General features: G+C 36.3%; 1 protein-coding gene across 1 annotated transcript in view; it reads right to left on the bottom strand.

Annotated features, from left to right (window-relative positions):
- Positions 1 to 12,345, bottom strand: part of LOC150075438 (aspartate dehydrogenase domain-containing protein-like) — a 36,634-nt gene that overhangs the window by 10,031 nt on the left and 14,258 nt on the right. The window contains exons 3-4 of the mRNA XM_090388792.1: positions 7,741 to 7,884; positions 1,493 to 1,598 (exon numbers count right to left, since the gene is read on the bottom strand). Coding sequence (XP_090244918.1) covers positions 1,493 to 1,598; positions 7,741 to 7,884 — 250 coding nt within the window. The remainder of the gene's footprint in view (positions 1 to 1,492; positions 1,599 to 7,740; positions 7,885 to 12,345) is intronic.

Raw genomic sequence — 12,345 nt, 5'->3', positions numbered from 1 at the left:
GAAACTCATGGATGCCTACTTCTTGGGTCATCACGAACATTCTCATGTCCATCTCTGGAACTGCTTATACCATTCAAACACTTAATGTGTACAACTTAAATGTTTCATCAACATAAACAGTTTTTATGTTGATGAAAAAAAAAATTTTCCTAATTTTTCACTGCAAAATCTTAACACGGAACGTTAACACTACTAACAAAACTGGTCATTACTTGCAACCTGGACAATCTTTTACCACCATGTATTGGAGGAAGTGTGAACTACAATGTGCCACTTCCATTTATTTTCAAACTCATCAAACATGACAGCAACAGCACCAGTCTGGGAACTTTATTGCCACACCTCATATGTAAGTCATTAAAATTAAACATATCAATTTCATTAATATATGATGATTTATTAACTTAGCATTTCCTTCAGTTCTATATCGCTCAGACACAGCTATAATATGAAACAAATATCACTTCATAGATCACACACAGATAATCATGCTTTACATCCTGTGATGCATTCTCATTGTATGTTATGCAATTCTAATTGGGATTCTGCAATGTAGTTCAAGTTTCAAGGTTTGAAAGTGCATTTAACTTTAATAGGTCAAGTTCAAATAGCAAAGCTTAGTAAACGGTACTCATCTTAGATAATCTGCAGTTGTTACTTGAGGTAGGATGGATGGATGAATAATTTTGGGGTTTAAGAGGTTTTGAATAATTTAGAGTTTAAATGAGTTAATTAGTAAGGATACAGAATTAAAATCTGCTCAAGGAAGTAGAAGTGCACAACTCCGTCCCTGGTTGTCATTGAAGAATTAATTGATTAAAATATACGAAACCAGTGAAGCCAAGCTATTTGAATTTGAGTCCAATCATATCGGTACTTTAAGAAATCCTATAACTTATCTAATTGCCTTAATAGGTCAGTATTTTTTTTTTTTTTTTTGCATTAAGGAAATGGAATGGAGAGAGAGTCTATAAGCCTCCAAATAAGTGATTTTGTAGCGACTGTATATATATTAACACATTTCCTTTTTATGGAACATATGTTGGTGGGTTTGAAGCAATAATGTCTTCTCCCCAACTCTAAGCTACATTTATTCATTAGTTTTATCTTACACCTTCAAAAAATAAATGCAAGATTTGTAAGAGCCTCTTAAATTAAATACTGTGTAATAAAAAATATATTTAAAGCGGTAACATGCCCAAGTGCAGTGAATTAGTTAACTGAAAGTGGGACCACTCACAAATTAAAAAAAAAAAAAAAAAAGACTACGTTGTAGAGTTTCAAGAGAGAAACAGTACTTGTAGAGAAGTAAGTTATTGATATTACACTGACAGAGATCTTGAAAACATGTAAATACATACCAGGCTGTCACAAACAATACTGGTGGTAATTTCCAACTTTTCTTACAAGGTATATCTGTACACAGAATACTAATAACTAAATAATCGCAAATTGTATAACACACATGTAATAACCGAGGTCTTTTACTCACCCTCATACAAAATTTCTGCTTTATCTGTCACAGCAATATTTTTTTCATGAAGCCCTCCAAGTAGTTTCAGACTGCTCGGATGTTTCTTCATTGTTACTTTTAATTCCTTTGGAAATTTAAAAATTTGTATGCAGAAATCAATAATTTCATTAACAAAATGAATGAAACTTGATATCAGTAACTCTAGGAATATAATGCTTTGAATTTCCATATATTTTTTTCCTAATGTTAAGAAAGGTATATCCAGGATGTCAGAAAATGGCACTCATTATGACCATATAGGAATGCAGGAGAGAACCAACTATGGAAATGTGACACTATAAAAGCAGGAGCAGCATAAATGTTGCTCCTGCTTCTCTAACTGAGAATAAGATCATATTTAGACTCACGTTTGTTGTTGTTATTTGGTTTTTAGGAGCATATTGCTACGGAATATGCGGTGGTCATTCCCTGACCTTTCCGCATCCTCAGTATTTGGTGGTGATGGGCTCGAACCCCGGTCTAATCAAAAAGCGTGTGCTATGCACTGCTGCTCCTTCCCACCTGGCTACGGAGGCGGCATTTAGACTCACAAATGGATATGAACTTTTTTTTAATCCTTTAAGCTCAACTAATTATATCTAGCAAATGATGTATTGCTGGTTTTATAGTATGTTGGCATCTTAGCCCATATTGTGTCAGTGTATTGTCTTTACAAGTGTGTGTTCATAGTCGATTTGCATGTTGTTCAGGCAGTAAATTTCAGAATAACACAATGAGGAAACCCGTACTCCCCCCCTCCCCCCGGCCAAGATCAGCTAACTGCAACCCTAATCAAAGAGGCTGTTGTTGTTATTGTTGTTGTTGTTGTGGGGGTTTTCTGGAGCATAAGCTGCTTTGGCTATAATGTGCCTAATTAATCAAAGAGGCCTTTAAGAATTTCTCCAGTCTCTCACAATAGAGCTGTCAACTTTTGACTTTAAAAATGTGGAGGCCAGATAATTGTTAGCAGGAGAAAAACATTTTTTTGTAAAAATTCAGGGAAAAAAAACAACAGGAAAACAGATTTTTTTTTTTTTTTTTTTTTGGAAAAATCAGGTTTTTATAAACTCCAGACCACCCTAGAAATTAAATTTCACTGACAATATATGCATTTTATGTTAAAATAGGAGTGTTTACTAGTACAGTATGTTTTCAATGTGTTCTTTATGTGCTTTTCACATGTTTTCAATGTGTTCTCCATGTGTTCTTTGCATGTAGACATGTATCTGTCAATATGGCATTTACTGCTTGCTGAACCCTGTATTTATTCTGACTGAAGACAATCTGAATGCAGGGTTTCCTTTGAAAACTTCCACAAACATAAAAAGTGAACCAAAATCTGAACTTTTTGGTGGCTTAAATTAACTGCCCATGAAACAGACTCCAAGTAAGTACAAGCAGGTGTATTCTTTGTTAAAGCCATATTTAGAGGAGTTGGCCTGGTGATAATGTTTCTGCAAACCGTTTGTATGATGATAATATACAAAGGGTACTAGGAAAGTTTTGCAATACAGCTTTGTTTATTTAATTTTTTCAAAGTAATTTCCTCTACATTCAATACACCTCTCCATCCTCCGAAACCAATCTTTAAACCAGTTCTGCCAAGTTTCACTAGGGAGTAAAGCACACTCGTTGTCCCAAGCCCGTAGAAGGTCCTCATCACTGGAAAACCGCCTCCCTTTTAGCTTCATTTTCACATGCGGGAACAGTGCAAAGTCACAGGGAGCAAGGTCTGGACTGTAGGGAGGGTGCTCGAGAAGTTTCAGTCCTGTCGTGGTCAAATATTCGGTGCAGGCTTTGGCGCGGTGAGTGGAGCATTATCGTGATGGAGGTACCAGGTGTCCATTCTTGACTTTGGCTGCAGGTTCTTCATAGATCCAATGACTTTAGGCAGGCATTGTTCAGTATACCACTTAGCTGTGACTGTCTTCTGCGTGTCCGAAATGACACGTTCCACAATTCCACTCGATTTGAAAAATACAGCTATCATTTTCTTCTTTACAGATCGGGATTTTCTGACAATTACGGGTGTATCGTCATCATCAAAGACCCAAACTTTGTTTTGAGCCTTGGTCGGCAGATCGTAATAGTACAGCCAAGTCTCGTCACCTGTCACGATGTTGTTCACATACCGAGATTGTCCCTTATCAAACTTTTTTAACATCTCCCGGCACCAAGTCACACGTCGTGTCATCTGCTCTTCAGTCAGTTGATGCGGCACCCAGAGAGAACAAAGTTTCTTCACGTGCAAATGATCTTGCAGAATCGAACGAATTGCTGGTGCATTTAGGCCCAAAGTATCCTCTATCTGTTGGTAGGTCACTCGCCTGTTTTCGTCAAGCATTTTCCTCACAGCAGTAACGTTTTCCTCCGTAACTGACGTTCGTGGCCTTCCCGGCCTCTCAGAATCCTCCAGAGTGAAATTTCCCCTTTGGAATTCTCTATACCACCTGAATATCGTTGTACGATGTGGACAATCATCATCTAGTGCAAGAGTCATTTCTTTTAAGCACTGGTCTATGGTTAAACCACGCACGAAATTATACCGCAAAACTGTCCTTATCTCATTTCGTGACCACGATGCCATCGCAAGCACTTTATACTCTCACTACTAATGAATAACTGAGCCCATCGACTTGGCGCGGCGGCTACTATGCACGTATGAACATGTCTCAACATGCAGCAACAAGCAGCTTCCTGTGATTCATTGTTGCGTCATATTGCAAAACTTTCCTAGTACCCTTTGTAATGCCAACAGCTGAACATGTTATCTCATGCAACTTCATTAAAAATACCTTTTAACAAAGTTTTGTGTGACTCTAACTTTTCAGAAGTACAGAGATGTCTCATGGATCTCATAAGGATTGTCCGTTGGCATATTTGAGAATTCTAAAAACTAATGTACCCATACAAATGGAACCATGCCTCCTCCACCCAGAACCAATTTCCCAGGTTCCTCAGTATCAGGAGTTACCCGTCCCACGAACTACTGTATACTGAGGATCAGTAGCGTAGGAATGCCTTGGCATTGGGGCAGGTGCCAAGAGCACCAGTATCAGAAGGGTGCCACTGACAGCTCACTTCAGTTGCGTGCCAAGCTATTTTGACACCTGAGCTAGCCTTGGTGTCAAAATAGCTGATGAAATGGCACCCCTAAATGATGTCCCATCAGGATGAGAGTAGGGGTGTAAAAATTAATTTTTGCCAAATGGCATGTTTTCAGAGGGTGATTCAAGCCTGCATTCATCCTTATATCTGAGTACACACTGCATAGCAGCATCGATCTATTTGCCGTCCAGAAAGTAACTTTGAAGGGACCAATCAGGCGATCACATCAGCGCATGCTCGAATGTATCTTCTTCAGGTTCCATATTCAATTTGGATATTGTAGACCAACATTTTCCAGACAATTCTGTCTCTTGCTTTGTGAAATAGTTCTTGTGTCGTAAGACCCCCCTCCATCCATTCTTTGATGCTATCAAGCCACTTTTTTCTGTCTTCCTTTTGTTCTTTTGCCATTAATCTTCCATTGCAGGATTAGTCTCTGCAGTGGGCCTCTTATAATATGCCCAAGGTAGGCAGTCTTTCTCTTTGCAATTGCAGTTAATAGTGTCCATGTGGTTCTTGCCCTCTTAAGGATCCGTTCATTGGTGACGTGATCTGTTCATAGAATTTTGAGCATTCTTCTGAGCGTCCACATCTTGAAGGATTCCAGTTTCCTGATTTCTGTATGACCCAGGTCTGACATCCATATAGGAGAGTGCTCCATGTGTAGCATTTGGCCATTCGATATCTTTTCTGGAAATCCACTTTCGTGTCACAGAGGAAGTTCTTAAGATTCTTAAATACCTTTTTGGATATACCAATTCTGCTTCTAATTTCTGTGCCTTAGTCATTATTATTTGTAAAGATCTGATCTTCCCTAGATATTTAAAACTACTCACTTGTTCAATGGGGAAGTTGCCACAGCATATTTTGATTCCAGGCTAGGTGTTTGCTTATGACCATAGTTTTGATCTTTGGCATTAATTGTTAAGCCTATCTGCTCACTGGCTGTTACCACTTTGTTGAGGAGTGCTGCTATGAGAACAGTATCATCTGTGCATTGCAGGTTACTGATAACTGAACCATTAACAGTAATTCCTTCTTTAGAATCTTGTATTAAATCTATAATGGTTTCAGCATAGAGGTTGTACAACATAATCAAGAGGACTTTCATGGAGTGGCTTGTAAGGCTTATCTTTTTTGGTATGGGAATAAAGATGGATCTCAGAAATTCAAGGGGTAGTTTCCCTCCATTTAAGACATTATCGAAAATATTGAGGAGCTGTTGTTTTCCTCTTACTCCAAGGCATTTGAGCATTTCGGCTGGGATGTTATCAATTCCAGTTGCTTTGTTATTTTTCATTAATTTAATCGCTTGCTCCAGTTCTTCCATCAGAAAGTCTTGATGTTCGCCTTCTATTTGGGTATTGTCATTTCCTAGTTGTCTGTTGTCCTCGCAGTATAGTTCCCTCAGATATTCTTGCCATCTATCCTTTTTCTGTTGTTTGTACACAATTTCTCTGTTGTTTTTATCCAGAATGTGGTCTCTTGCACAGTCTTTCCTGATGTTGCATAGTTCCCTCACTTCTTTGTGGACTAGATGTTCCTTATGCTCATTTTTCAGATATTCAACCCTTTTACATCTCTCCTCCATCCATGTCTGTTTAGTCTTCCTTATTTCTGTTTTAATCAAACTGTCATACATCTTATATTTTTCTACATCTTTGTTCTTAAAGTTTTTCCTGCGCTCCATTGTATCTAGTATCTCTTGGCTTTCCTTTGGGCCCATCCAAAATTTGCATTTGCAGCATCTGTCATTATCTTCTTGAACAAGGTCCACTCAGATTCTGGATCTCTATTTAGTAGATCGCTTGCATAGCAGTTACGTAATTCACACATTGTGTACGTTCTACAATACGGTACTGAATAAGCTAGAAATTATAAATAATGTGTGTACTGTATAAGTGTTTTTGTGCTTGCTATGTAAATAGTAATCGTGAATATTGTGATTTATAATTTAAATAAAACAACAAAAGCCCAATTAAATTTTAGACATGCCATCGTTGTAATCCATTTGCTATATGGAAAATTTTCTTCGTTCTGCGGAAACTATTTTAAATGTAATTACCAAGAGGAATTCAAAAAATTCGCTATAAAGATCGTTAAACAGAGGTCGAACTGTATTTAATATTATTTATTACGATTTTACCAATTATCGAAAAAAAGGTGCATAGCCACAAATTTGCCAAGGGCACCAAAAACCTAGCTATGCCTCTGCTGAGGATGGCTGATGATTTCACAGTAGCAACTCATGTACCACATCGCCTTATTGGGGGCAGGTAATGTTTTTCAGAATGCCTTATGAGCTGGCAGACATCTTGCTTTGGAACAAAAGCCTGATTATAGACTTCTTTGGACTCTTGATCATTGCAGCATAAATGTTCAGTTTCTCTTTCATAAGCATTGGTCTTCCATTTTTGTATTCATCTTACAATACTCCCAAAGTTATTCATTTTGTTATACAGATTTTTCATGGTAGGTCTGTTTAGAGGAATAAATTTGATGCCATAGCTCTCTGCAAATTCTTCTCTGTAGCTTCATAACTCCATTTTATAATATGACTTTCCAAAATGAAACGTTCTTTAAACTCTCTTTTATTTAATGATACAAAATAGAAAGAAATAAAGAAACATGACATAGCCATGTAGTCAACACAAGGATACAGCAGTAGATTTATTTCAGTTGACTGTGATTTGTGCCTACAGGGTTGCTAAATACGATAATATTCTTGTATTCTCTATCTTGTAAATTTTTCTGACCCTACGTGGCCATCGCAAAGTATAAACAAAAAAAAAAAAATAATAATAATAGTTATTTCTTTTTTGAACACAACTACCTTAGCTAGATAAAATTCAAATTTATCTAGTAACTAAAAAAAAACTGATAAACTATATAACTTTACAATAAAATTATAATGGAATTTGTGTCAAGTTGGCAATATTATACAAAAAAACAGGAGAGTGGATCATTAGTTAAAAATTACAAAAGAGTATTTACACTTCTCATTTTGAAAAATGAGAAGTGTAAATACCCTTTTGTAATTTTTAACTAAACTCAAAGTAAACATTATTAAAACCAAACAAAAAGTAATGGAAATAAAAAGTAACATTAGAAGTACCTACATGCAATTTTCCTAGATCAGCCAATTTTTTAATGTCCTCTCCACCCCACATAGCTCCACTAGGTATATATAAACCATTATGATGTGCACTTTCCCTCAGCTCTTTCTCGACATCAGCATCAGCTAGTGCTGCCGGCGAACCAATCTGGAAAAATTTCTTTATAAAAATTCATCTCCAACGTTTGAAAAGTAAAAAGCTTTAAACATAAAAATATTGATTAATGCCTAATAATAAATAACATCACATAAAATTAATATGTAATAATAATGATATACGTGGTCTAGTCAGAAAAATCTGTAAAACAGTCTTATAATTTTTGAATACACAGCAGTAGCTAAAAGATTGCTAGCAGGGCTTACAATGACATCTTTTCAACGTGTGTACACCAAGTTTTAGCTTATTGTTATGCACCAGTCTAACAGAAAGCTGCTTTGAGTGATACTTGTTTTCATTATTTGTCATGCATACCAAAAATGACAAAATTTATACAACATGTAAATATTAAATTTTTGAACAACGAAAATATTCCCATTGTGCTGTACCCACCTTATTTGCCTGATTTGCCACCATACAGCTTTTGGCTGGTCTCAAAATTAAAACAGAACATGAAAGGGAAAATGACTCCAGTTGATTTAAGAAACCCAATCAACACAACACAACAGACCTCCTAAGAGCATTCGAAAAATAAGACTACCAAAAGTGGTAGTCTTATTTTGCGAATAATCCCACACTTGTTCTATGATGCTTTTAATCAGTAGTAAGCAACACAGAAGTGTGGGATTGCAGGAGATTACTGAAGGACATTAATAATGTAAACAATTATCATTAAATAAAATTAATTTGGGTAGTATTAATAGTGGCATATGATGCAAGATAGCAAGCTTGTTAATCATTGGCCAACAAAAAAAAAAGAAGAAAAAAAACCAACACATTTTTCCTTCCATTACCTCTAACAGCTTCTCTAGTTCTTCCTTAAATTTATTCAAACTACCTCTACAACGTACAACACCAGTTAGGAGTTGTTCCAACAACTGACCACACAATGGCTGAAGGCAAATTTTCACACATCTACCTTGCAACCATCCCTCCTCAGTTTGAATTTATGCCCTCACATGTGTAGTATGAGCAGGAGAAAGGATTCCATCAGCATTAGGCTTACTCAATCCATTCAAAGCCTCAATCAGATTTCCTTACAGGTGCCTAGTCACCAGGTAATGAAGTTCAGAACTGAAGCCTTTCCTGGTAAGCATAACCTTTTGTTCTTCTCAAAAATCTCACTGCTCTTCTCTACATCCATTCCAACAGATCCACATCATTCCTAAATGAAGCCTCCAGACCTGTGAAGTACTCAAGATGTAGCCTGGCCATTGTCTTATACAATGAGATAATTACCTCCTTATTCCTGCTGGAAAAATTTCTGTATATCATTGACAAAACCCCATAAGGGCAGTGTTAAGGAGGTGCAGCACCAGTGTTACAGATGTGTTAGCGTATTGACACCAGAGTTGGTTGAGTGCATGTGGCAATTGAGGTGTTTTCACTGCAGAAATTTTATGAGTGTTCTTGCACCTGGATTAGGTCCAGGCTCTACCAAAAACATGGTTTACATGCCATGTCCTGAAAGTGAAGAGCTAGTGGTTAATAGGACTCAATCTCTATACCTTCAATGGCAGAGAGAGAGAGAGAGAGAGAGAGAGAGAGAGTAATCTTCCCCTTTCATTGCAGTTTGGACTGATGTGCTTTTTTAATTTGAAGACCTGGTGATTCTCAATTGCTCAAATCTTCAAAGTCCACAATAACCTTTTTTAAATTTATTTTATAGATCTATATCTATGTTTCTCTTTTAAGTTTGTAGTAATGGTTGATATATTTTAGCAACAAAAACAATTATTTATTTAGCATCAAAAAATACATTACACTTTCACACACAAAAGTAAACATCTGGTTATATAATTGGGAAAATAAATCCAAAAAATATTATCTCACAACTCGTTTTAGTATAGGTCTAGCAAATACTTAAAGTTATAAGCATAATATTTGATTGTGCTAAAACAATGACATTTAACAGACAAATAAACTCCTGTTAAATTTTTTCATGCAAGGCTATTCATTTCCATGCATTTTCTCTGATGTAGCACATGAAGCTTTTAAATTATAAACTAGGTTAATAAAGTACAAAACATTAGGAAGAAATCATTTGCCGATACCATTTTCTATAACTGAGTATTAATATGGTTTCTTTCACCGCAATCATTCCCCTCTTATACCTTAATGTAGATATCACTTCACTTATTGTATCTAACAGAGTCAGCTCTTTAGCATTCAGCTTTTCACTCTAGATTGATTCTTCAGGCTAAGGAAATGGTACTGCTTCCCAGTTCATCAGGTTGATATTTTCACCTTCTTTTGCTGAAACAATGATGACTCTGTCTTTCTTTGATTCTTTCTTGAACAGCTCTGGTGTCTGAGATTATTACTAACAAACACAACTCAATGATTCACTTATTATCAACAAAAGGACTGAACAATAATCAATTTCACCAATAAATAGTCGAACAACCAAACAAACCAGAGAACAAAAGAAAAATAACCAACTAACTAACTCTTTTCATTACCCAAGGGCTCTCTTTTATATGGGGCAACTTGCCCCCAGTTTACCCATTCTCTGCTGGAGGTTCCACTGGAGGTGGAAACTTGGACTCATGTGCCCTGACATCTGAGCAACATGTGATGGTAAAGGAATCTTTTCACCACTTGGCACTCATGGCATATCCTGGGCTTTACTGGTGGTATAAACAAGACTTCCTCCATTGCCTTTTTAGGAGCAAAAGGGTGAAAGGTGACACATGTTAATGCTTGATGTATGCAAGAGTAACTATCCTTTGCATGACAGACACAGTGACTACCCTACTTAGGAATCGCACTTGGGCTGCTACGCTTGTACCAATACCCTTGCTGTTTACATGTTTGGGTTGATTGTTCCGACCTTCTTGCCCTAGTAGTGGACATTGCTCTTTCCCATGGAAAAAGGATGAGTCTACAGTTGTAATCCTTACATCAGTGGTTTTCAACCAGGGTGCCATAACAACATTCCAAGGGTGCCATGTAATTTGGGTTTAAGTTACTTAAACTTATTATTTTTTTTAATATTTATATCTTTATTTCATTATAAAAAGGTGTACAGTATCTTTATAATTTTGTGGTGATCTATAATTGATGTTTATTTAGTACCTCTATATAAAGAATAAAATCATTATATATAAGAGTATATATAATTTGTATTACAAATTTAATTTTTATTATAGTTATATTATTGTAATAACTATCATATAACATATTTTTTAATATTATATATATACAGAAAGAGAGAGAGAGAATCGTATCTAACAGGCAGAAAACTGAGTAGGGGTGCCACAAAATAAAATAAATTACTTAAGGGTGATGTTATTAAAAAAAGATCAAAAACCACTGCCTTACATGGTTTTTCTGCTTGTTACAGAGTGCAGTTTTAATGGACTTCTATCTCTTTTTACAGATTGCAGATTCTAAATATTTTTTATCTAAACACATCCAATTTCTCTTTAGATAGTTAAACAAAATATCACTTGTAAAGGGCTCATTAAGGGAAAACCCCAAAAAGTGCTTCTTAAGGGGTAAAAGAAATTACACTACCAGGTAAACAAAAAAATATATTTCAGGAAATGGGGGAGAAAAAACAGGGAGGAATTTCACTTTGTACCAGCAACCTGTCTGCATTGCTCAGAGAACTTGGTATCTGACTGCACAATTACTCCCAAGGCTTTTTCACTCTACTACCCTGAATGTGGTATCACACAGTTGGTATATTAATCTCAGATTACTGCACCCATCTATTAATATTAAATTTCAATTGCCACTGCAGTAATACCCTGATTACTGATTAACTATTATATCAACCTTCGCCATCTGCAAACTTAGATATTAACACTGGTGAAGCCTGATATGCCTTCATCAATATCATTAATAAATACAGAAAACAATAATGGGCCCAAAACTGAACTGTGGAGGACTATGCTAATAACATTAGTCCAAAAAAGGCAGTACCCATTGATAACCACTCTCTGTCTTCTCTGTCCACTCAGTCACCCCTTTATTCATAGCAGAAACTTGCCCTTAATGCCACACTGCTCCAATTTGTACAGCAGTCTTTTATATGCAACAGTATCAAATTTCTGAAATTCAAGCATATGATGTCAAAAGTATTTTTTTGCACCCAGTTCCTTTGTTACTGTGTCATAATATCCAATGAGATTGGTCAGACAAGATCACCCCTTAACAAATCTATGCTGTGACTGCAGTATAACTTCATTCCAGTCTAGATGGTTCTGTGTTACTTCTTTAATCAGTGACTCCATTATTTTCCCTGTAACAGACATCAAACTAACAGGTCTGTAATTACTCATGTCATCCTTTTGATCCCCCTTTGTTTACATCTCCAATCCACAGGGGACCTTCTCCGAATACAAAGATGCTCTCGTAATCATGGCTAAATGTTTTCTTACCTCTTTTGATGCCTCCCTTAATATAACTAGATAGATCTCATCCATCCCAGGTGCCTTTTCTATG

This window comes from Mastigoproctus giganteus, chromosome 14 (genome assembly GCF_048544385.1).
Source record: "Mastigoproctus giganteus isolate SK-2022 chromosome 14, ASM4854438v1, whole genome shotgun sequence".
In the NCBI taxonomy this organism is placed as follows: Eukaryota; Metazoa; Arthropoda; class Arachnida; order Uropygi; family Thelyphonidae; genus Mastigoproctus; species Mastigoproctus giganteus.
Note: the sequence above shows the minus strand (reverse complement) of the source record. Positions and strands in the feature narration are given on the sequence as shown.